This window comes from Carassius gibelio, chromosome B3 (assembly GCF_023724105.1).
Source record: "Carassius gibelio isolate Cgi1373 ecotype wild population from Czech Republic chromosome B3, carGib1.2-hapl.c, whole genome shotgun sequence".
Taxonomy (NCBI): Eukaryota; Metazoa; Chordata; class Actinopteri; order Cypriniformes; family Cyprinidae; genus Carassius; species Carassius gibelio.
In genome coordinates, this window is record NC_068398.1 from 31,844,632 (window position 1) to 31,872,336 (window position 27,705).

Consider the following 27,705-nt stretch of genomic DNA (forward strand, 5'->3'; position numbering starts at 1 on the left):
TTTTTAAATACGTTTGGTTCAGTTGAGCTTTTAACAAAAAATGGTGTGCTTAGTACATTTCAAATTGAAAAACAAAAGAGACTTACTTGCCATTAAAGATTGGAAAAGACTTACAGACAGATAAAGTTTTATTATATTATTTTATATTGTTTCAGATAAAGAGGTCTGGACAGAGTCTGAATATTTTCATCTGTGGATGTGGAATTTAGCAAGAAGCAATATCAAAGCTGTTTTCTTTTAGATTGTTCCCTTCCTCTAAAGACAGGTCCTTTTGTGGCCACTAGTTAAATCTTTTCTGTGTTTTATCAATAAAGAGTACCTCTTTATTTCTGATCCTTAACAATGAAAACTCCTGGATAACATTTTTTTTGGGGGGGGGGGGGGGGGTTCATTATACAGCCTAATGGGTACAAGTTTCACACTTTTGAATATTTAAGGCATAATCCCACAGCTTTAGAAAATGAATTGATAATATGTATAGCGAGTGGAATCTGCCTATCATCTTTTTTTTAAAAGGGGGGTTGTTTCATCAGCAAGGTGAGGGGAGGGCCCTGCCTAATGATTTAGATAGTTATGTGTGAGTGTGACGTCATGCTTTACAGCTGAGATTAACAGCTTCTCTGAATGAACTGACTTTCACAGGATCTTCAGGAGGAGACTGGAGTTGTATTTATCTTATTGTAACAAGCCTCTTGCACAGCAATCAGCAGACAAACATAGGAGAATCAGGCTAATTATAAAAGGGGAGGGTCAGGGGAGAGTGCTTATGATCAATTCTGCTTGAGTTTGGGCAGGACATGGCTGCACTTCCATCACTACTGATCTCAGCCTGCAACCGCTCTGATTCATAAAACTGGCCCATGCGCCAGCGATTCATTTAGATTTTTGATTTTGATGTGAACTAACAGGCTAATGTTTTCTTTGTTTCGTTTTAATTGGCACAGTGTCTGCGATTTTTATTATTTGTTAATGGTTGGACATAGGAAGAAACATAGAAAGAAATGTCATATTCAAGACTTGGACTATAGTGTTTAAGTGTGACAAATTTGGAGAATTAGTAACAGTGAAGCATACAGAATGTTCTGCATATGAAAAGGAGAGATTTCATTTGATTAAGAATTAGGATGGCTTGGGATTTGATCATATCTCTTTAAATCTATTGTTAGGAAATGGGTCAAGACAATCAAGAGTGCATGAAATATTGTTTAAATACCACAAAAACACAGGAACAGATGGAAAAAAGGAAGGGTTTTGGATGGAATATTAATCAACTTGCAGAATGATATCAGATTGAAAATACAGAGTGTGGTATGTCTCCAGTGTGGGGGAGGTATCATCTTAAAACATTCCTGATGTTGAAATTTATTTGGAAATAATATACAAGAAAAGGGACTGGGAGTTAAGACAGACAGAGTAGTGATGCTCTCATTCTGCTTCTGTGTTAACATCATTGCCCACACATCATTCACATATGAGACTTACTAAGAGTGAAATTTTTATGGCGTGTACAAAAAAAAAAAAAAAAATAAATATATATATATATATATATATATATATATATATATATATATATATATATATGTCTCACTTTATTATCTGAATTGCATATTGTTATTGTTAATGCATAACATATATATACATATATATATATATATATATATATATATATATATATATATATATATATATATATATATATATATATATATATATATATATATATAATACATTTATAGAGTACATTGTTGAGCGAGAGGATTTCAAATCAATCACCTGATCTGGATTTTAGGGAAGCAGGCCAGGGAAGTTCTCTGGAGGAGCTGGAGACACCTGGGAACCTGGTATACTTTCAAATTTAAGAAGAATTATAATTAATATCGCAATTTTTGTCACAGTTCACAAGTCATTTTTGAAGATAATAGCGATAACATAACTGCACAACAGCCATGTACTGTAGGTGGTGCCATGTGTGTAGACTGTTATGCGCCAAAAAACTAAAGAAGAAGAAGAAAAAGGAGAGCCAATCTTGACGTTACGGTAAGTTCGTTCAAACGTCTCACAGCAGGTATTTTTCGTCTATAAAGACCGTGAGCTGAACTGAAACACGTTAAATATGTTCGTTACTTGCCTGATAGCGAAGAGAAGAGCAGCGCGTTTAGGACAGTTGCAATCTAGGCCTGAAGTATACTCCCAACCCTCGCTTATCTCAGTCTCTTTAATTCTAATCAAACGGATCTAAAGTCATGTCAAGTCTGCTTTATTGTCAATTCTTCCACATGTACAGTATATGCATACAGAGAATCGAAATTGCGTTGCTCCCAAATCCACGGTGCATAGCCTAAAATACAGATAAAAAATACAACTATACAAGTAGGTCATGTAAAAAAACAAAAAAAACAAACAAAAAACAAAAAAAAAAAAAAAATATATATATATATATATATATATATATATATATATATAATTAGTATACAAATGTCAACACTGCGGTTTACTTAGTTTTATACTAGATTTTCGTTTGACATTAGCGCAAAAGCCCGTTATGTTCTATCACTCTAGCCAAATCAGCTTGGACGAACAACAAATCATGTTACTAACGTTACTTGAGTTAAAGTAAAGACATTCTTTTTTACAAACATTTATATTGCCATAGATTAGCACTTCTAATATCACGTCAATTCGTCCCGCGCAAGTGTGTTCGCATAGAGGATCTAAACTCAAAGAGGAACTCAAACAGAGAGTCTGCGCACGACCTGATGTTTTATTCGGACCAAGGAGGCGAGATGATGAACGTCACGAGCGCTAAACTCTCCTGCGGTGTTTGTTTCATTTATACTCGAAGCAGGAGGCACTGTCGCGCAGAAAGTCGTAACAGGAAATGTACAATGTCCAGCTGCTGAATGTAAACACTTGTTTTCACAGAAAAACGGAAACGTTTGGAAACAGGAAAACATAAAAAAAATACGATTGCGACAATATGGTTTATTTGTGTTTTTCAAGTCAGGTAATAAGTGAAGTATATGAACAATGCAGTGCTAATTGACATGGCATTTACAGTATATAAACTATTCTGCCTTATTATGTGATAAAGTGTTTGTAGTAGCTATATATACATTAACAAATCATTATTATTGATTATTGCCCAGCAGTAAACTAATTTCTAAGCCAATTAAAAGCTAGGAAGTACAGCAAAACCGTAAACATTTTAAATATATTTAGCATTTAAAATAACTGTCTTCTATTTGAATATATTTTAAAATGTAATGTATTGTGATTTCAAAGCTACGTTTTTAGCATTATTACTCCAGTAACACATGTTGATATTCTGATTTGCTGAAAAAAAAATAATAATAACATTAATTATTATTATTATGTTGAAACATCTGATTTATTTTAGGTTTCTTGAATAATAGAAAGTAAAAAAGCATTTATCTGAAATATTTATATTTTGTAATATTCTAGATGTCTTTATAATCACTTTCGATTAATTTAAAACATCCTAGCTAAATAAAATATTTTATAGTTTTTCAGAAAAATAAAAATATAATGACTCTTTTAATGGCTGTTAAATTGCATAGTGTATAAATGTTACAAAAGCTTTTTATTAAACATAATTTTTTATCTTTCTATTCATCAAATAATCCTGAAAAAATAATTGTTTTAAATAATAATAATAATAATAATAATAATAATAATAATAAAGTTTCTCAATACAAAGTACAATGATTTTGGATGTGTATCCTCGGTAGTTCAGACTGTGCATTCGACTCGGGAGTGTGATGTCTGTGACGACGCAAATCTGGTAAATCTGCAAACAGTAGTGTACTTGATAACATCAGTCAGCTCACCTTGACTACTGCTATTTTCCTCACTGTATATTTACAATAAAACAAAAAAGGATATCAAATACGCTTGCCTGCTTTCGTTTTCATTTAAACATAATAACAGCTGCAGAAATGTACTGAGTTCAGGGAAATACAGTCATTACAATGAAATGGAATATTATATCAATTTGCCTTTTTTATTTTCATTTTAAGATATAGATAAATTGAATACAGACCAAAAGATTACCTTTTAGATTTACCCAAAACGTAATTATATTTTATGTTTAACCACTAAAGAGACATCAGAGCCAGCGGCACACATCAGAAGGTCTAGCCGAGGTGAGGCTGCTCTCGGCGGATACATGAGCTCTGAGCTCCCGCTGATCAAACATTTTTAAAATAGTTGCTGTCTTTATAAATAAACCACAGATTTGAGTTTTTAACAACTACATTCTTGCCTTAAATACTTTTAAAATTACATTTCATGACGCAATGGCAGTAATATTCTGAAAATGATCAGAATTAATGGTGGTTAAAATCACAATGCTGTGTGAACTCAACCAATCAGCATGTTTAGTGTCCAAAGTCCCGCCCCCAAAAGTTCCGGAACTTTGAAAAAGTACTGCCTCGCCAGCAGGGACTTTCTGAGGGGCATTATTTTTACCCGGAACTTTATTTAGTTCCTGGTTCCTGCGGTGGAAACACACCGAGTCCCTAGTTCCTTGGTAAAGTTCCTGTGGTGGAAACGAGGCTTTCTTTAATAAAATATTCTTTAATAAAAAAAAAAAAAACCTTTCTGTTCAAAAACTGTTGACTGGTATATATACAGAAATGTTATACTGTAATGTTATATATATATATATATATATATATATATATATATATATATATATATATATATATATATATATGGGCACTAATTTGTGTTATCTTACTATTATGTTTAGTTTTTTAATTTTGTTTTCAGACAGTGATACACACGTGGACCTGTCCGCATTCAAGCATTTCATTCAGTGTTGTTAAATAGCTAAATCATTAACAGAAGATTTAGTTCACAAACAGCTGACAGTCATATGATTTTAATTAAAAATAATTTTAATTAAAAATAATCAATCCTAAAATGTATCATTAGTAAATAACTTTTCACGCCATTAGTTGTGTGAACACTCAAGCTCCAAGAATATTTGTTCTTGACACATTTTGTGTCAGACTTATGAATTCCCTGGAGAAATCTGACTGACTGAATCATTGAATCGGTGATCAGTCTAGTTTGTGAATTAATCTATTGTGAACTGATTTAAAAATTCTACAATTATAAAATTCTAGCCTTTCATTTAACTAAAACAACTAAAAATGGGGGAAAATATCATTCTGAAAGTATTGTTTTCTTCAAATACACATTGGCCACAATTATTCACCCTTTTATTAAATAATTTTGAAACCTCTATTTGCTAAGATAACCGCTCTAGAGAGTCTCCAGATGAGGTTGGTGAACACCTGACAAGAGATCAGAGACCATTCCTTCATCCAGAATCACTCCATAACCTTCAGATTGCCAGATCCATGTTGGTGGTGCATCTCCTCAGTTCACCACACTCATTTTCTAGGTCAGAAGGTCAGAAGACCTTCATTTTGTGCTCAGTGACACATTTCTGTGTTGATTTTGATGTTTGTTTTTGGGTCATTGTTCTGTTGTAAGATACAAACATGGCCCATCATAAGATTTCTATAGCAGATTCAGTCGTTTAGATTTTTTGTTGTTGTTGTTGTTATTTGATACATTCCATGATGCCATGCATCTGAACAAGATGTTCAGGACCTCCGGCAGAAAAAAATTGGTCCATAACATTAAAGATACAGCAGTATATCTCATTGTACACACAGGGTGCTTTTGAAGTTCCAATAGTGTCTGACAACTGAATACTGTATGCTGGAGTTTGTTTTTGGATGAGAGCATTTTCTTTTCTTGATTATTTTTTTTTTTATGGAAACCCTCCCACACAACATGTGGTGATGTAGGTGCTGATTGATAATTTGTTAATTAACATGGTTAAACTATGGTTAATATAGCAAAACCATGGTTAGTTTGTGGTTACCATGGTTTAACTACAGTAACCATGGTTTTTTGGTTTTATTTGTAGTAAAACCATGGTTAATTTTCGTAAGGGTAGTCACTCTGTCATCAGTTGTTCAACCGTAATTTTATGAAGTGTGAAATGTCATCGTGTGGTTTCTGTTTCCACATACAGGCCTGAAATCCAGTGTCTCTTTTAGAATGAAGAGAAGCAGAAAAACAGCCTGTGAAATGAGTGCATATGAGGAGAGAGAGCAGGAGGCTCCTGTTGACACTCAGAGAGCATCATCTCCAGGATTCAGCTGTGTTTCAATGGAGAGTAACAACTTAAAGTTTGTGCCCTCTGAGCTCAGTGATGGACCTGCTGTGACCTTTGACCCTGTGTGAGTATCATGAAGTTGGGTGTGGATTTCTTTTAACATGATGCTGCTGATCCTTCTCTTTGAATATTTTAAGAAAGAAAAAAAGTTTCTTCTGATCACTGAGAAGAAAACTATGCTAAGAAACTTACTATATCAGTTGTAAATAATATATTAGGGATGCACGATACCATTTGTTTCAGAACGAGGCAGATATGGTACTTATATTGTCAGTACTCGCCGATACTGAGTAGCATTTGTAATCAGCACTGGCTCGGTATACTGTAATCACTGTTAGATACTTTCTTTTAACCCTGAAGGGAACATCATGCATAAATCATGTAACATTGATGAACAGATTTTATAACACATAAATCAAATTTTTTTATCATTTGAAACATGCTGCGACTTATATCCCAATGCCGCTCATATAATGCAGTCAAAGGGGTCATCTGACGTTGCTAAAAAGAACGTTGTTGTGTATTTTGTTTAATGCAATGTGTTTATGCGGTTTAAGGTTAAAAAAAACATTGTTTTCTGTATAATGTAAATTTTTTTTGCTCCTCTATTTTTACAAAGCTCATCGTTCTGAAAAGCAAAGTGTACAATGATTCGCCAGTTATCCAGTGCATTGTGATTGGCTGAATACCTCAAATGTGTGATGGAAATGTTACGCCCCTTTAACATACTGTGATGCCATCTCCCAGCACGACTAGACAAAACCATCAAAACCCATTACAAACGGGGCATTTGTTGCATGCATTGGGTACATAATTGGTGATTATAATGACTTGTACCGTGTTTTTATGCGTTGCGTATCATGCGCGTAAACATAAAACCATGTCTGCATTTGTGATCAGAGAAACGACTAGCAACAAGTGCTACTCTACACTGCTTAAAACTCAAGTTTGAATCATCAGTGGCAAATTCCTTAAGTATAAACAAATGTGACGACCCCTGGCTGGACTTTTGTCCAGTTATTATAATTTGTCTCTTTCTATTTCTCAACACCATCAGCAGGAAGAGAAAGAGAGCAGCTTCTCCACTGCAGCCCCCTGATCTCAGTGACGAAGCAGTGGCCTTTGATACTGTGTGAGTATATTTATGTAGAGAGAGACATTCAACACAAGAACAAAAAATATACACAGAAATAACAAGATAGAAACATAATTTTTTTGTTTATTACTGTAATGAAGTTATTTAGACAGATAAATAAACAGAAAATGTATTCCCTTTTTTGTTATCAAATATAACATTAAAATGAAAAACAGGATATAAAGAAAAATAACTGAAAAGGACAAATTCAATAGGTTGTTTGTTAAATAAAGCTGCTTTGTTAAATAATGCTCTTTGTGTGCTTCTCTGTCTATTCACTTTTTGCCTAATTACACAAAAGTTAAGAGACACAGTAGGATTTTTGCATCAGTGAAATATTGACAGTAATATGAAGTGTCTATTGGCAAACAATTTATTATGATCCAAATTAGCTTATCAATAAAACTGTCTAAATGTGGTTGTTGTATGATTTCAAATAGATAAATGGATCATTTTATATTTTGAAAAAGTTATTTTTATATTTATTTTTTTGTCTGCTTTGCTTAATGTCTATCTTTCAAGAGGTGGGAGAGCTGACCAGATCAGATATGTGTCCTGTCCATCCAGCACATCCTACTATAGTCAGAACCACATCAATTATCATGACACAGAAGCAGCCCTGCAAGTTGATTCTCATCAACTAGTGCATGATGATCTGAAGAGAGTCAAAGACCAGCACAAAACCAGCACGAAGAACAAGTATGAGAGATTATTTGAGGGAGTTAAACTACAACAGAATCAAACCCGCCTGAACAGGATTTACACACAGCTGTACATCATAGAGGGAGAGAGTGAAGGAGTGAATGAAGAACATGAAGTGCTACAGATGGAGAAAAGTTACAGGACACTCCAAGACACTCCAATCAACTGCAATGACATCTTTAATCCTTTACATGAACCAGGATATGAGGATATGAGAAGAGAGAAGAAAGACACAATAAAGACTGTTCTTACTAAAGGCATCGCTGGAATTGGAAAAACCGTCTCTGTGCAGAAGTTCATTCTGGACTGGGCCGAGGGAAAAGCCAATCAGGATGTAGATTTCATGTTTGTGCTTCCATTTAGAGAACTGAACTTGATTAAAGATCATCAGTACAGTCTTCACAGACTTCTGCTTGACTTTCATCCTGAACTTCAGTATCTGGACTCAAAGATTTATGATGAATGTAAAGTTGTGTTCATCTTTGATGGTCTGGATGAAAGCAGAATCACACTGATGTTTTCAGACAGTCAGAAAGTTTCTGATGTGACTGAGATTTCATCAGTGGGTCTGTTGATGTCAAACCTCCTGAGAGGAGATCTGCTTCCCTCTGCTCTCATCTGGATCACCACCAGACCAGCAGCAGCCAATCAGATCCCCTCCAACTACATCAACCGTGTGACAGAGATTCAGGGATTCAATGACCCTCAGAAGGAGGAATATTTCAGGAAGAGAATCAGTGATGAGCATCAAGCCAGCAGAATCATCTCACACATCAGAAGAGCAAGAAGCCTCCACATCATGTGTCACATACCCGTCTTCTGCTGGATCTCAGCCACTGTGCTTCAAAACATCCTGAAACAAGATCTCAGTGCAGAAATCCCTGAAACTCTGACTGAAATGTACATCTACTTCCTGCTCATTCAAACAAAGATGAGGAACCAGAAGTATGAAGAGAGCGATTCAGAGAAACTCCTGCAGTCCAACAGAGACGTGATTGTGAAACTTGCTGAACTGGCTTTCAGTCAGCTGATGAAGGGCAATGTGATGTTTTTTGAGGAGGACCTGCGAGAGAGCGGCATAGACGTCACTGACGACTCAGTGTATTCTGGGATCTGCACTGAGATCTTTAGAGAGGAATCTGTGATTTATCAGAGGAAGGTTTACAGTTTTGTACATCTGAGCTTTCAAGAGTTTTTTGCAGCACTGTATGTGTTTCTCTGCTATTTACACAAGAACAGTGAGGTTCTGAAAATGTTCCTGACAGGAAAGAACAGAACTCAGTGTGAGAATGTTCCTCTGGATGTGTTTCTGAAGGAAGCAGTGAATAAAGCATTGAACCATGAAAATGGACACCTGGATCTTTTCCTTCGATTTCTTCATGGCATTTCACTGGAGTCCAATCAGAGACTCTTAAAGGATGTGCTGATACACACAGATAACAACCCAGAGAGCATCAAGAACATAATCCAAAACCTCAAACGAGGACAAAAAAACAATGTCAGTCCTGAACGATGGATGAATCTGACACACTGCCTTTTTGAAATGAAGGATAATTCTGTTAAAGAAATGAAGGCTCTTTTAAAATCTAAAGCAAAAAATAAAAGTCTTTCTCTTGCACAATGTTCAACTTTGGCAAACATGATCCTGATGTCAGAGGAGGTGCTGGAAGAGTTTGACATTAATAAGTACAACATAAAATCAAAAGAGGGCAGAAAGAGACTGGTACCTGCTGTGAGGAACTGCAGAAAAGCTGTGTGAGTGTGAAAATCAAATAGTTTTGCAAAATGAACATCATTTGAAAGTTGTGAGGGGGGCTTGATGAGTATTTTCAGAATGCGTGTTCACAAGCATAAAACATTAGTGATGGGAAGACTCTTTTCCATGAACCGGTTCTTTCGGACGGTTCGTTTCAATAAACCGGTTGAAAAAACACCAGTTATTTTATGCTCAACGTAATGATGTCACTGGCGATGACGTAATGGCGTCACGTCTATCAAACATTCAAATATATAAAGTTAGTAATCAATCAGTTAAAAACCTCATAATCATGAAACGTTTACAAGTTTTGCAACAACGCAGCAAAATACGGTAACAGCAATAATGTGCATACGGGGATTTAAGTTTTGAAGATATAAAGTAAATAAATTAGGTGTCATAGTCGCAGAAACCATGATCCACTTACTATACATAATCCATTGTGATATATTTGTTATTAAATAAACTTGCGTTTCGCGTACTGCCTTTCATTCAAGCCCTTGGTTTACCCGCGCTCATAACATTAGCACAGAATCAGTTCAGAATCAATCACCAAAAGAATCAGTTCCGTTCAGACGCGCAGTGAGTCAGTCGGCTTTACGCTGAATCACGCATGCGCAGTATCATCAGCTCCTCGGTTCTCGAAACGGGTCGGACGCGTCCGAAAGAAACGGTTTTCAGTTCAGTGTACTGATGATCTGAAAACCGATGCAACCAGTTCTTGACTCGAGAACGAGAATCGCTCTAACCAGCACGTGCTGCAGTTCAATATCCTCAGCTGCTCTACTCTCGTTTTCATGTTCTGTTTACTACAAACTCAATTTGTGAATGTGTCATCGATTCTCGATTCAGTGTACTGGTGATACTAAAACCGATGCAACTGGCTCTTGACTCGAGAACGAAAACTGCTCCAGTAGTGGGCGTGTTCGTTCGTCCTCTGGCTCGGCTCGGTGTTCATCTTCAGTTCGGTCTTCCCAGCAGTTCAGTCAGTGTACTGTTTGAGTAAATGAATTACTCCGGGATATTGGTTTATTCTGACTCGGAGGGAGTGTCAGTCATGTTAAAAAAAAAAATTATAATCTTAAGTAATTTGTGGATTAATGCTTATTGGAGACCCGAACCATTTCAAACGATTCAGTTCAATTTGGTGAACTGGTTCAACCAGTTCACTAAGAAGAACAGGTTAAATTGAACGATTCGTTCACAAATCGGACATCACTATAAAACATAATTGACTGTGTCAGCTTGACAACCGCCTTACTTCAGTAGTATACCAAATGAGTTTTGTGCCAAAATAGTTTGGCCTATAAAAATTTTTTATGTGGATATTGAGATACAAGTGAAGTACAAAGCTTTGTTTACAAAAGCAATAATTAATTAACAGACAAATGTTACATCACAACCATGGAAACATTTGAAATCAAGCTAAATGAGAGAGGTGTGTGAGCTCATAAACTAAGTCATACACAGCTTTGTGTTCTGTTTTATGGGCAGGTGAATTCAATTTCTACAAATCTAACAATATTTCATAAATTGTTCAACCAGAACATATTTTTCTTTTCCTAAATATTAACCCTCTATTTTTGAAGTGCATTAAAAAAATTTATTTTCATGAGTTCCCTCATTTTAGTTAAATTTGGCCATGCTGTACTAATTAATTTAGTAAAAAGTATTTAAATCTTGGGAACATCAAATATAAAGGTCTTGCTCATTTGAAATATATAATTTTCTGTTTGCTATAATTTGAAAACAATTTCAATTACTTTGGAATACTGGAAAAAAAACATGAAAATATGAAACAATCTTTTCCTGGTCTAGTCCAGGTCCACCGCCCTCTCAAAGTGCCAAATATATGATGAAAATATTATCTTTATGGAGAAATATAATCTATCCAATGTAACTGGTTAAAATGATAAATAATAAATTATAGTAGGAAAATATTAAATTAAAATCAACATAAAATATTTTGAATGGAATATTGCAGTGTTTATTCTAAACCATTTAAAATTTTGAGTGCCCAGAAAAGTGTTATATAAATCTAATAAATGTTATTATCATTATGACAACATTAGTCTTTGCATAAGGCAAACAATTGTATTTTTTTACATGAATGACATAACCTTATGGAGAATGCACTCAGTCAATGTCTCTCTCTCTCTCTCTCTCTCTCGTTTAGTGTCGTTGCTCATCCATGTGGTGGTCGTTCTCAATTAATAAAAATGTTTTTTATGCAAGGTTATTGGCAGGTATTCCGGTGGAGAGAAATCCCCTACAATTCACTCGGATAGATGTCACAGTAGAAAAGATAATCTCAACTTCCATTTCAGTCCGACTTAATTATTTGTAATTGCATTCAGCTATTAAAAGATTCCACAATAAAGTTCTGTAAAATTAAGAAAAAAATAATTGAAGGATCACACATAATCCTCACAAAATATGACTTTGATAAGTCCAATCTTTAGTTCCTGATATAAAGACCAGAGAGTGAATGCATTTTAACCATTTCTCCCTTTTCAGATTAACATCCTGTAATCTCACTGATCAGCATTATGAAATTGTGGGTTCAGCTCTACAATCATCAAACTCCCTTAAAGAGCTGGACCTGAGTAACAATTATCTGCAGGATTCAGGAGTGAAGCTGCTCTGTGCTGGACTGAAGGGTGTAAACTGTCAACTCAACATACTAAGGTTTGGCTTTCACATTTAATCTTCCAGTATGGAAGCACTTTCTGCCATTCTTGTCTCTGTGAACTTTTACTTTTAAATGAACCATAGTTATTAAGTGGAGATCACGATGCCGGCTCAACATTGTGTTGTCTGTCAGCCATGGGTGATCGTTTATTGGCCCAACCCTAAAAATGAATCTTGTACACGATCTTAACCCCTCTTTTAATTCTGCCATGCAAAGACTGCACCTATTTTGACACTAGTTTAAAGTCCAATCTAGAGTTTGTAAATAACACTAAAATGCATCCTTTCACACACATACACACACATGTTTGTTTTTGTGAAAAGTGGGGACATCCCATAGGCGTAATGGTTTTTATACTGTACAAACTGTATATTCTATCGCCCTTCACCAACCCTACACCTAACCCTAACCCTCACAGGAAACTTTGTGCATTTTTACTTTCTCAAAAAAACTCATTCTGTATGATTTATAAGCGTTTTGAAAAATGGGGACATGGCTTATGTCCTCATAAGTCACCCTCTCTTTGTAATACCTGTGTCATACCCATGTCATTATACAGAGTTTTGTCCTGATATGCCACGAAAACATGCCCACACACACACACACACACACACATTTCAGTAATTTTATGAATGTATCTCATCAAGGGACAATATTATAGAAATTAAACTCGGGTATATTTTAGAATATTCAATGTGCTGCTTGTATAGCAGTATCCTCTCAAAATAACTAAACGTACAGCCATAATTGTCAAGTGAAAATGTCAATATTTTCTATGAGCATCATTGTTACCTAGCACTACCTTAATCCTCCTGGGCATGGAATTCACCAGAGCTGCACAGCTTGTTGCTTGAATCCTCTTCCACTCATCCATAGTGACATCATTGAGCTGCTGGATGTTAGACACATAGTGCTTTTCCACCTTCTGCTCTATAGTGTTCAGGTCTGGAGACATACTTGGCCATGACTTCATCTTCAGCTTCCTCAGCAAGGCAGTTGTCATCTTGGTGGTGTTTGGGGTCGTTATCATGTTGAAAAACTGCCATCCTGCCCTGTTTCTGAAGGGAGGGCATCATGTTCTGCTTAAGAAATGTCATAGTACATGTTGGAATACATGTTTCCCTCAATAAAGTGTAGACTCATGTGTCAGTTTTTTTAAAGCCAGCTTCTGCACCTGATGCACAGCGCGAGGACTCAACTTCCTTTATTGACCATTGCAAGGTCTGTTCCAGGTGGAAACCATCTTGGAAAAACTTGTATTATCCTGGCCACTGTACTGTAATTCAGTTTTAGGGTGTTAACAATCTTCCTATAGCCTAAGCCATCATTGTGGATAGCAACAATTCTAATTCTCAAATCCTCTGAGTTATTTTTCCATGAGATGCCATGTTGAGCATCCAGTGGTCCGTATGTGAGAATTGTATTCAAAGCACCAAATCCTAACTGCTCTAATACAAGATATGCAAATTTGTATGGTCCTGTCAAGCAAACAAAAACATGAACATGATGAATAGGACATGCATCTTTGTTGTCACTTAGGGTCTACTCACTTTTGTTGGCAGCTATTTTGACAATAATGGCTGTATGTTAAGTTATTTTCAGAGGATAGTAAATCTAAACTGCTTTACAATTTGCACATTTACTACTTAACAAGTAACATTAGTCAAAACATAAATTGTTGTGATTTGTGTGTTTTTGTATCATTTATACAGTCCTCTAATAAGGGGTTTTGTTCCACAGCATCCCCACATCCCGTGTCTAAAATCAAAAATATATCTTAAAACAAAGCATATTAACATTAAAACTTTTTTGCAGATCATCTGGCTGTTTGGTGAAAATTATGACTGTGACATTTGGCCTGCAGGTCACATCTTGAAGCACTTTTGTTATTGTATTATCTCTTTATTACATTAACACTTAGAATGCTTTTGTAGATTATCTGGCTGTTCGGTGACAGAAGAAGGTTGTGCTGCTCTGGCATCAGCTCTGAGTTCAAACCCCTCACATCTAAGAGAGATGGATCTGAGTAACAATGACCTGCAGGACTCAGGAGTGAAGCTGCTATGTGCTGGACTGAAGAGTCCTAACTGTCAACTCAACATACTTAGGTATTAAATATATGTTTTTAACTCACAGTGTGTAGCATTCTGGGAAACATACAGCACCTGATCTTTAATTAAAAAACAATTAACTAATTGAATGGATTGGATAATAGAAAGATTTGAGCACATCAATCTCTGGCTCAAAACAAGCCAAATTATATATGCATGTTCTAAATACACAAGTAATCATCTGCACTTATTGGGTAAAATCAATGCATTTTGGAGGGGGTTTTTTGGGGGGGGGGGGCAATTTAATCTGAGGTGTTACAAATCAGATCCAAGGGGTACCCCTCATTTGAAAAAGCATTCAGTTTAGGGACTTCAGAACGTATACGTAAAGGCTGTTTGGAGGCATCAGAATGTGTTTATATATACACTAGGGGTGTCCCCGACTAAGGATTTTCATAGTCGAATCTGAATTTTCGAATCTTGCTGATATACGACTTATAGTTAAATCATATGTTTGGGAGTGGGGCAAAATACATTAACAAGAGTCAAGTCAGACATTCGACTTAACATAATTACTGATGTGAACACGCAGGGAAAATTTGTAATGAACACCTTGCAGATATAAATGGGGTAAATAATATTTTATGTTTTGATTAACAGATAGCTAACAACAATGACAAAACTATAATTATATTTATAAATATTTTTTTACAATAGTGCTCTCATTTTAACGTTAGCCTAAAACGTTTGCATGTTCTGCATTTCTGTTTTGAGCTGCGCGCACTGAAGATAACCAGTAGAGTGACACATTTGATAGCAAGTTTTTAATCAATGGCATTCAACTCATAATTTCATACAGAATGCACTTTGTTATTTATACAACAAAATGTTACTATTAAGACTTAAAGGCTGTTTGCAAAAAAGGCCCGAATGCACATTGTAATAAAGTCAATGTTCGATCGGTAAGAAAGAAGGAGATCAGTTACAATGTTACTGTAACAAATGTAACAAACAATGCTTTCTTTCAATTTATTTCAAAAATATTCTCAGCTCTTTTCAACATTAATAATAATAATGATAATAATAACAATACATTTTTTTTTGTAGAAACTCTTCCCTCTCAGTGACAGCTCACAGAAAAGCTCATTATGCAGCTCATTATGCGGGCCTTTGTCTTCTCAGTTGTAAATCACAATGATATTCATGATAGTTGACGCCTACTCGCAAATGACTTTTACCAACAAAAAGTCTCTTAGAAATTTTAAATCAATATATTGTTTTCTGAGAGTGAGTAAACAAGATGATTTTCACATAATTCAGAAAGAAAAATTCTAGGTTACAAGCTCCAGTTCTCAAAAGTCCCAGGAACCAATGTTCTGTATGTGTTTTATTGCCTTATTCAAGCGATTTAAAATTTTTAGTTTTTCACTAACCAGGCATAACAGTTTTGTTCTCAAAAACACAAACATGTACATACATGCTGCTCACATATTATTATAGCCCAATTTGTGCTGATTAGAGTGAGATTAGACTTTAGCCATTTAGATGTTTATAAGAAACTGAAAAAAGCAGGAAATGTCAGGGCATGACAAAACTTCTCCAGGCCCCAAAAATACCCTTAGACTCCAGTGGGTTAACAAGTTAAGCCATTCAAGCATAAGACGGAGAAAAATAGATTTCATTGTGGTACTCTCAACTCTCAGTGTGGTACAAATTGACCTTGCAAACAGTCCTTTAAAAATATTCATGTAGGTATAACAGAAATCCAGGTAGGACATGTACACAGAAATTAAAGTAACCTGCATCATCTTCACAGTATACATACAATTTTAATTAAATCTTAATCTATGTATTTAATTTATTCAATCAAGAGCAGTGAGTGATTTTCTAATTTGTTGTTTGATAAATATTAAGACAGACAGCAACTGGAATATTAGGCTGCTTAACTTGTATTATATTATATTAACTTGCTGTTGTAGACTATCTGGCTGTTTGGTGACCGAAGACGGATGTGCTGCTCTGGCTTCAGCTCTGAGTTCAAACCCCTCACACCTGAGAGAGCTGGATCTGAGCTACAATCACCCAGGTGATTCAGGAGTGAAGCTGCTCTCTGAAACACTCAGCCATCTGGACAAACTCAAGTAAGCTGAGTATTAACAGTCATCCTATCTTCTGTAATTGTGAGAGAATCTCTCATTGTGTGTATGGTTGTCATGAGATGCTGCTTTGATTCCCACAATAAAAGAAGCCCAACTTACTTTAAAACATAAAATACTGAATTATGTCTGACTAGGATATTAAGCTTCACAGAGACTCTATGAGAACATTATATGCAATTTTTTTTTTTTTACTTGGATCAAATTTTTCTTTAAGGCTAGCTACACATTTGAAGAATTTAAAGCAGATTTTATATTGATTTGCACCCCTGAATGAATGGGGGCATGGCCCGATTCGAGGCTTGTTGCAAATATTCTTATCGTGTGGTGTCATTATGATTATTTACCTGCTAATTTGCCAATGATATGACACTGATTAGAACTTTTTTTTTTACAGAACATAAAATGCTTGTAAATGGTGTAATTAAATAGTTTGTCCAGCAGAGCCAATCCATTGTATGCTACTGGTGACCTGGATAAAACTCTTTAAAATGTAAGTGTATAGAATGCCTGATGAGAGGCCTGTTTCAGAAACAGTTAGGATAAAAGAACATTTATGTGAAATCTTGTTTGATTTATGAATGACTAATGCATTTGACTCACATTTAGGTTTATTAATTTGTTAAAACTATGTAATCTATATAGATGGAAAATGTTTATACAATTGAAATACCATAATTACCGAGGCCTTTATTTACCTGAACTGCAGAAGGTAACAGGCTTTTATTTGAAGCAGGCTTTTATTATTATTTCTAAATCCATCTATTTGATAAGTAATTGTTTTAAATAAATAGTTTTAAATTAAAGGTGATAGCGTTCCAGTGGACAGAGATCATAATATTAGCACAGAATCAGTTCAGAATCAATCACCAATAGAACCAGTTTGGTTCAGACGTGCTGTGTGTCAGTCTGCTTCATGCTAAATCATGTATGCACAGTATCATCAGCTCATCAGTTCTCAAATCGGACACGTCCGACTGAAACAGTTCAGTGTACAGGTGATCCGAAAACCGATGCAACTGGTTCTTGACTCGAGAATGAGAACTGCTCCAGCAGTGGGCGTGTATGTTTGTTATGTGACTCTGCTGATTATCCACACAAATTTTCCCCTTTTATTTAAGACCGGCCTTTATTTGTCCATGTTGACCACGCCCCCGGCCACTATCAGAGGCCCGGCGTTTATTTGACTACCGGTTTTTAATTGAGGAATTACGGTAAATATTTTTATTTTTTTGTGTATGTTACATCATCACATGATTACATAAACTGGTGTAACGCTTAGTTGAACCAGTTTGTGAAAACAAATTGTCCAAAAGAACTAGTTTGCAGAAAATAATTGGACTTCCTCAATCTACAATTTTCATAGTCATGAAAATAAAGAAAACTCTTTGAATGAGAAGGTGTGTCCAAACTTTTGGTCTGTACTGTATATACAATATTGCTGTAAATAATGTTCAATTTATTGCACATACCGAATGTTTTGCTTTGTAAGATCTCAGTATATCATCAGTAGCCACTGGTATTACTTTTGTCTTGGCTTTTTGACTCCCTTTTATGAATCCCCAAAGACCAAAGTTTCGAGAAGGGTCTGGCCGCAGACTTGCACTTGCATTCTCAGATTTGCACTCTCCATCAGCTGCAATTCATGTTGAAGTGACATCTCTTGTAATCGACATTCACATTCTCCACTGTCTGCGATATCACTTGCACTCGACACAAATGAAAAAATTATTGGAAACAGGGTAAAGCAGCAGCAATGTTTATATTATAAGTATTTTAGTATTATAACAAGACCAAAACATTTGTGTTTTCAAATATTTCTGTTGTGGCTTTATTGTGAGACAACAATAAATGCAGTATTTTTCTAGCGAATAAGAAGTGAACTAATGTTTTCCACCAGAGGGATTATTCCTTTTAGGTCTTAAAGTTTAAAATCTGTGTAAATGGCTCAAACATTATCAAACATCAAAACATTATTAGTGAACTGAATTTACATTTAGCATTAGCCAGCACTTTCAAATTTGCCAAGATTTCAGGTGCTCTGGCTCCCAGTAAACATTTGAATACGGTGGCTGGTGGCTCTATTTTCACGTTCCGTACAGAAATATGTGGGAATTAAGTTATTTTATCACTTTAACAACAGAGAGTTATACTAAGATATAGATTCAACAGATAAACGGGGCTCAACAGCATGCAGGGTCTCATGCAGCCTAGGTTTAAATTGAGAGATTTTGGTTGGGGTAGTGGAAGGGTGTTAGCCATGAGGCTTCAAATGAATACACTTATTCAAACACAATTCAACAATTTGTATTAATGACCACAAAAACAATTATAAAATTTGTTGTTCTGATTAAGGATGCTGATTGCCTGAGACCAATCAAATGGAAAAAAAGAGTTCTGTTCTCAATATGAGAATATTTTGTATGTGAGGAACTAATAGACACTGTGTGTGTGTGTGTGTGTGTGTTTTAGTGTGGATCATGGAGGGGAATTCAGGATGACATCAGGACTCCACAAATGTAAGTCCTCAATCAGATGCACAGTTTTCTTTTTTTGTAGTTAAGTTTTGAATGTATGTTGTAATGTGTTTCTTTGTGTTCAGACGCCTGTGATCTCACACTGGATCCAAACACAGCAAATGTTTTCCTCATTCTGTCTGAGGAGAACAGAAAGGTGACATATGTGAAAGAGGAGCAGTCATATCCTGATCATCCGGACAGATTTGATGGGTATAATCCTCAGGTTCTGTGTTCAGAGAGTCTGACTGGACGGTGTTACTGGGAGACTGAATGGAGTGGAAATTATCCTGAAATAGCAGTGGCATATAAAGAAATCCAGAGGAAAGGAGTGAGCTGGAGTTATGACTGTGTGTTGGGATATAATGAGAACTCCTGGAGTCTGATCTGCTCTGATCACAGATTCACTGTCCGTCACAATAATAAGGAAACTGTCATCTCTGCTGCTCCAGACTCCTGTAAGAGAGTCGCAGTGTTTCTGGACGAGTCGAGCGGCTCTCTGTCCTTCTACAGTGTTTCTGACTCACACACACTCACACACTTACACACATTTACACACACATTCACTCAGCCTCTCTACGCTGGATTTAGAGTTTATTACAACAACTCTTCAGTGTCTCTGTGTCACACTAAACACAAACACACAACTGACTGACACACACACACACACACACACACACACACACAGAGCGTCTGGTCAGCTATGCTTGTAGGGACTCTACTATGATTTTTAAGCTTTAAGGCGAGACACTGCAGGTGAATAGGGAAAAAAAAATATCTAATAGTTATCACCTTACTTACCCAGTTGATTGATTACATTGATTATTACAAACATTTTTTGTATTACAAGTTTTCAAAAATGTTATGTTTAAATATGCAAATGAGGCATTCTTTAATGAAATATGTGCTAATTTGCATACATTTCTAGTACAAAAATCTGAACACTAGATGAAGTCAGTTTCACATTTTTTGTTTAATTTTTTTGACATATTAGAGTCAAATGTTTTTACAGAGGGAATTCTGGTTATCTTTTTTTGTCACTCCATAATTCAGAAAATACTTTGAACAGCCAGAAAACAATATATTTTCACAATTTTGGGGGGAATAAAATGTTGTATATAATCAAGGAAAATATATATGAACAAATCCCTCTGTAAAAATCTTCAGAATACAGACAGGAATAAAAATGTCAAGTTTGGTGTGTGTAAGTGCTACTGAAGTGGAGATTTATGGCTCAGTGTTGAAGAAAAAACTCATTTTGAGAAAACGGCCTTTAAAAATATGTATTGTAATTGAAATCTATTGACACAAACAGATAAAGTGCTATAAAAGAAACACTTAACAGTGTCTTTTGGATGTTTTCCTTCCACTAGTTTGAAAAAGCACTTTATGAAAAACCAAAAAGCCCAAAATCTCAAAATTGACAGGTGCTTGAAAAAACATTGTTTTTGCCTGCAGTGTCTCGCCTTAAGTACCTCTATTTAGGTCCCCACCATGACACAAGTCCCCATGAGTTTGTGTGTATTCAGGTTTAAGTCCTCAGGATATATAAACCTGGTGGCTGGACCATGATTGTAGTTGAACAAATTCAGTGTTACAGGATTAGTTTAAAACCAAACCACTCCAATCTGGCTTTGTTGGTACCATGATGCTGATCATTAACTTTCTTTGTCAACTCAGGCTTTGATCCTGAGTTTGTGTAGGGCATACACATGATTGTGTGATATCACTGCCAAACAGCCAATCATGAGCCTTGGTTAAAGGTTAAGATATTGAAAATTTTGATGAATTTAAATGCATTTACAATTAAAAAATACTTGTTCATGAAAGAGGACAAATAAAATAAATGATATTGTTCTATCAGTAATTTTGTTTATATAGTTGAAAATATACAGCAATAGAAAATCGAGCATGTAAGGTCACATAGTCTTTTTCTAAAAAGCCTTATCTATTGATTCTACAGGTTATTTTATGCACATATAATCTGTATACATTAACATTCATTTAAAATAAATGATTTATAACAACTGTTGAACTAAAATTGCTTGTGTATAATTGATTCATAATAATATAAAATCATATTTGGAGCAATATAACCTGGGGGAGTGTCTTTTTTGCATCAGACGTGTCACTTTGCTCACATCCGATTGGTCCAATTTCAGTTTCAGATATCTTAACCAGAACATGACCTGCCCTGGAGTAGGTTAGCCATGGAGTGTAAGTTACCATGGCAATGAATGCCTGGAAGCATGTAACCCTCTGAGCATGTGTCATCATTTTTGGGTCTCACCTGTGGCCTGTAGCATGAAGCGAGTTGAAAGGCAATGGTAACAAACTCAGAGTCGCAGAGTAAGTTTTGTGTTCACATGTTCACTGGGCTCACAAAGCTTGATATATAAACCTTCTGTCCCAACTTGATCCAGAGTTTGTGATTAAATCTGGAGAAGTTACATCTGAATGTGCAGCAAACAGCCAATCACAGAGAATATGTGGAGAGCATCAACAAAGCGTAATTTGCGAAGACGAAAACACGTACACTACGGGGCCTTTGAATATCCATAATGAGATAAATATCTCAGTTGTCTCCGAAACGGATATCTCAGAAACGTGGGGAATCTCCGCTTTATATCACTTTTTAAAGCATTCAGATTGGATTAGCGGTTCAAAACAAAGAGTCAGTGCAAATCACTTTCTACTGAAGATTAAGAGATGTCATTATTAAAAATTTAATTAATTTAAATGCATGTACAAGGCAGGAATAAACACCTCTCCTGCAACAAAAGCTTGGCAATAAAAATATATATAAAATATATATCTCCATTTTAAAATTTGGATATATTAAAGCTTATTTATTGGATATATACAGATAAGCTTATATCTATATCAGGGTGTCTGCGGGGTCTTAAAAATAAATAAAAGTTGACAAAATTAAGGCCTTTAAGTATTAAAAAATCTTAAATGCCATTTTCCAAGGTACTACATTTTGTGTCATCTTTTCATTATATATTTTTGTCTGAATAGTGGGGTTCTGCGTAATGTATTGATATCATCTCTTATGGTGCTCACTGACTCACTTTCTGCTGCATGATAGCATGGTGCTTGTTGATCCCGCTTTTGCTGAATTTCTAACCATTACTGTATGCTCCCATTTTTAATATATATATATATATATATATATATATATATATATATATATATATATATATATATATATATATATATATTTACCTTAACAAGTTATATGCATGTTTTATTTTTTTTACTGAGTTTGTTACTTTAACTTGTATTGTAACACAGAGGTGAATGTATTACATACTGTGTTAGTTTACCAATATCCATGCAGAAGTGCATGTTCTTAAGATTATTTATTACACATTACACCTTTCTGTGCTGGTATTTAGCTTTTAACACTTTAAAAAGCAGACTGTACATTGATAAGTGTTTTTGTGAACATTGCAGCCTAACTAACTTTTGAATCTTCATTTTTTTTAGGTGAAAACTGAAGCAGCTGGCCAGCAAGCAGAGTTTTCAGTGCGGTATGTTGAAAAACTATTAACAGCAATGGACACATTGCAATATAGTGACTAAAATGTGAATGAGGACAGTGTACATAGAACCATTTAAGCAAAAATCCAATGGCTTGGAGGTGCAAACTTTGTGCTGCTGCCTTTGATAAAAGGACACATGTACTGGAACATTATCGTTTACATAATAGCAGTGTTTCCTCAGTCAGTTCATTACCATGTGTCCATGATGACTGTGTCAGCACATTTCAGACTGTAAATGCATTACAAATACACTTATCACGAATACATACTCAGATGGAGCATGATGGGAATCCAATGGAAAGGGTTTCATTCATATGTCCTAAATGTGGTTTCAAGCAGCCATTTAATGGGAAAACTATCCTCAGTAATTTAAGGGCACATTTAAAACAGCATGAGATGGTGGATTGTCCATATAAAGACTGTCACTATCGCTGTAATGTGTATACCTCTTTCAATGCCCACAAAAGTAGGGATCATCCAGATGCTGATGCTCATTTGTCAAATTTTAAGAATGATATTATCTTATTAATATTATATTAACTGACAGCCCCACAATGCTGGGTCAAGTTGAAGCTGCTGACTTTTTTCAGAATCCTCCTGGGCATGAAAGTCCTGACTGTCCTCTTGAGTTGACTTATGATACTTGTGAATTGCAAGTTCAACTAAAAAGAAACTTGTTGTCTTCGTTCTTGAAAATGCACAGTATTCTTCATGTTTCAGAGACACCAATACAAGACATAGTTGAGAATTTGGGGTAGATATTCTTACTGTCCAAACCTCTTGTGAGAGACTCTATTATGACGGTTCTTCAAGAACATGAACAGTCAATCAGTGATGTCCTTCTTCATGATTTAGTTGAAGCTATCATGAAAAGTAATGTTTTTGTCAGTGCAACTGCGGAAGGTGCAGAGCTGTCTCCTTCTAAGCGAAGGAAAACATTTGTGAGAAGCAACTACCCTCTGGTAATGCCAGTACAATATACTGTAGGTTTGAGAGAATGCACAGTGGTATATGTTCCAGTACTACAAATGCTTCAAGCTATGTTTAAAAATACTGATCTTAATGAAAAAAATTAAAGCCAACCCGTCATCACCAGGAATGTACATGTCTCATGAAGATGGAACCTATTCTAAAGAAAACCATTTTTCAGCCGTAGAGCTGAAATTGTCACTCATTTTGTATATGGATGACCTTGAAATAGCAAATCCTTTAGGCACAGCCAGACAAATCCACAAGCTTTGTGCAGTATATTGGTTGCTTGCAAACCTACCCAGTAAGTATAGGTCCAGCCTATATGTCATACAGCTAGCGCTGCTATGCAAAGTATCTGACGTGCAGAGGTGTGGTTATGAAAGTATTCTGTCACCTTTGTTGAAAGACTTGAAAACTCTTGAACAGGATGGCATTTTCATTGAAACCCTTGGTCAGCATGTTCAGGGCACTGTGTTGTGCGTTGCAGCTGATAACTTGGCTGCTCATGGTCTTGCAGGCTTTGTGCAGTCTTTTCGAGGACAATACGTCTGCAGATTCTGTTGCTGTACTACAGACCAAATAAAGATCAACAAAGTTTCTGAAGGAGAGTTCAGCATGAGAAAGAAGGAAACTCATGATCTACATGTCCAAAAAGTTGTGCAGGAAGAAAATGTAGCTCATTTAGGTGTTGTGGGTGAGTGTCCTTTTAGCAAGGCCCTGCAGCATTTTCATACCATTACAGGTTTCCCACCAGATATACTGAATGATTTGTTTGAGGGTGTTGTACCTGTTGAGTTGGCTTTGTGCATCCATGAAATGATTCAGCGGAAGTATTTCATGCTTTAATATCTGAACACAAAGATTCGCACATTTCCGTGTCAGCATTTTGACAAGATTGATAAGCTACAACCAATCCCAAAGAGTTTTGTTGCCAAACTAAGTATTGGATGAAAATTCTGCTTTGCTGAGATTTTTACCCTTGATTATAGGAAATAAGGTCCCAGAAGGATGAAATATGGGACATAATAATGAACCTTAAAGAAATTGTCCAGCTTGTGTTATCACCTTCTTTCACAGATGAATCTCTTCAGTACCTGCAGACCAAAATAAGTGATCACAGACAGGCTCTTAAAGCTGTGTTTCCAGAATTTAATCTCAGACCAAAACACCATTACATTGAACATTACCCGGAACTGATCAAGCGTTTTGGGTCTCTGGTTCATCTGTGTACCATGAGGTTTGAAGGGAAACATTTTTTTTTTTAAATGGTGGTGCATGACACACAAAATTTCAAAAATGACTTGAAGACTCTTGCTGATAGGCATCAGTCCATGATGGCTTTTCATATGAATGACCTGTCTTTTTTCAAACCCCAAATACAATCCAGAAGTGTTACTTCTGTGCAGGTTACTACTCTACCTCAAGTGGTGAAAGACCAAGACCGACAGCCAAAATATATATAGCACATCAGTGGTCTACATAAATGGCACAGATTATGAAAATGGAATGCTTGTTTCTGCAGGACAGTCAGGGGGACTTTTTTGCAATTTTTGCAAGATTGAATGTATACTTCTTGTAAATAACTGTGTCATTTCTGTGCAGGTCCTATGAGGGCTGGTACATCGAGCATTTAAGATCATTTAAGCTGACATCATTGGAAAACTAAATGACACAGTAAGTCTCCGAGCATACAACATTGATGGACATTTGGTGATAACACAGAAAAGGCTAATTTTGATCAAACACCCGGATGACTAAAATGCATTTAGAAATGTTGACTTGAAGTCATTTTAAATGAAGTTGGAAAAAACATTGACAAGCTTTTTTTCTTTTCTTTTTTTTTTTTTTCACAGGAATGGAAGTGCAGGACTTTTTCCTGCATGTCCATACATCCACTGACATTGTGAGGAAGATGACTTTATCTTCCCGTCCAGCATCTGTGGAAGAGCTAAAAACAAAGATTAAAGAGAAGGGACAGCTATGTTCCCTTTTAGACATTGAAGAACTTCCACAGAAGGCTGTCCTTATAGTGGTGCGATCTGAGAGTTATGCTAGTTCTGTAGCATCTGATGACACAGTAATATCGCCACATGCAAGGATTCAGAGAGGGCTGAAATATGGTCTTGCATTTTTCGAGTGCCCACTTTTTCTTTTGAAGTAGAACTTGTACTTGCTGAGGGAAATGCTGCATACGAGACAACAGGAAAGACTTTGAAGTTAAAAAGAAGACAAAAGCACAACATTCTTGAGACCCTAGCAGGAACAAATGCATGGCTATAAAACATACCCTAATTTTAAGGAAATTTCTATGGTAGCAGAAGCCCTTGTCAACAAGCATCCCTGTCTAAAAGACCCATGCTCTTGTGCAGGTTGGTATAGATGGAAGAACAGCCTAACATTTAAGATGGGCAACTTCCGCACAAAATTATGTCGTGCTGGATCTCAGGAAGTTGCTGTAAATTCTGGAAAGAAGAGTACAAACAACCCCCAAAAAGATTCCCCTCACACGAACATCAAAAGACCAAAAAGGGCAGAGATTAATTTCCTTCCAAATTTCCCAAGAGGTTAAGATGCTTCAAGCCTCGAACAACAAAGAAAAAGAATTATAGATGAAGTTCAGATGACTGACAAAAATCTTGTCCTGATCACAAAGTTAATGGCAGCACTTTTGCTTTGCGGCTGTGGTGGAAAAATTAATTTAACACTGCTTCTGTATGCCTATATATGCATGTGTTTTCTTAGAATTGATGTGTGGGTTCAGAAGGGCGACAACTGGGGGGGTAAAATGTCTGAGAATGACCTGAGAGGGTCATTGGGCCATATAGTGGGGGGACAATGCCTGAGGATGACCTGAGGGGGTCACCTAAGTCCTAAATGTGTGAGAAACAAACCACAGAGAGTGTGTTTTATGTTATCCATGGAAATTTACAGCTGCTAAGACTTTGTAATCTTGACGCAACAGAGGGATATAAGGTGGAGGACTGCCCTCCCCTCTCGTCGCACTCTGCAGGAACTCAGTGTTGCTGTATGACTGTCTGACCTTCTTTGCAAAAATAAAAGCTTTCTTTTTAATTATAACCTGAGAGTGAGTCTGTCTCTTATGCTAAAGAGAGTTGATTTAAATTTTGCCACAACAATTTGCTGTCAGAAGTGGAATTCCTTGGATGTGCATTCTGGACCTGTGAGCAGACGGTGACTGGCCAATCCTGAACAATAGAAGTTCAGCCCTAAACCGATTAGATTTGAGGGAGAAAGGGACCGACCGCTGAGGCCCAGAGGGGACACCACTGGAATCAGAAAAGAACCTGGGTGGCAACAGGACTCTCGGGTAAGAGACAGATTAGAGCTGTAATCGGGCCTTAAAAGTTAGGCCCGATAGGACCCGAGCCCGACAGGTTTTGGCCCGAGCCCGACAAGTACATTTTGATTGACAGCTTTTTAAAAGCCCAAACCCGTTTACAGCCCGACATTATGCAAATGTGCGCACGCCCACAGCTCTTTTGCCTTTTGTCAAGAATGAGTCATTTATACGTTTTAACATAATTTACTCATAACTAACGTAGACTAGGCCACATAAAAGTTGGAATAAAGAAATAAAACAAGTCCTCTTGTGACATCTTAACATCTCAGCACTCTAAATAGACATAGACTCATTTAGCCTATAAATAGACCACGCACCAATAAAAACGAGTCTTTTTTAACAAATTAAATTAAATTAAGACACATTTTAAATTAAGATGGGTATTTGGCAATAACGAAATTAAGATAAAGGCTCCGCCGGATTTGCTTTGTCACTATAGCAGCTGACATAAAATAATGCCAACATTAGCATAAATACTCTGTCCACATTATGCATTTAAGACTCAGTGAATATTTAGTTATCATTTGAAAAACCTTTACTCACAGAGATTGAGTAAGGAGGAGAATTATTGAATCCACTGTAAATGGCTTCAGCGTGCT

General features: G+C 36.1%; 1 protein-coding gene across 2 annotated transcripts; it reads left to right on the forward strand.

Moving 5' to 3' along the window:
• Positions 1-1,907: 1,907 nt before the first annotated feature.
• LOC127953124 (NACHT, LRR and PYD domains-containing protein 3) lies at positions 1,908-21,209 on the forward strand. Of its 2 annotated transcripts, none has more exons than XM_052552070.1 (9): positions 1,908-2,037; positions 6,074-6,281; positions 7,278-7,349; positions 7,875-9,809; positions 12,328-12,498; positions 14,437-14,610; positions 16,533-16,694; positions 19,182-19,228; positions 19,312-21,209. In XM_052552070.1, the coding sequence occupies exons 2-9, from the start codon at positions 6,100-6,102 to the stop codon at positions 19,878-19,880; spliced, it is 3,312 nt and encodes a 1,103-aa protein (XP_052408030.1). In that variant the 5' UTR covers positions 1,908-2,037; positions 6,074-6,099; the 3' UTR covers positions 19,881-21,209. The 2 variants fall into 2 exon arrangements, with proteins under 2 accessions (XP_052408030.1, XP_052408029.1); XM_052552069.1 differs by having other exon boundaries at positions 7,275-7,349; positions 19,312-21,208.
• Positions 21,210-27,705: the final 6,496 nt, after the last annotated feature.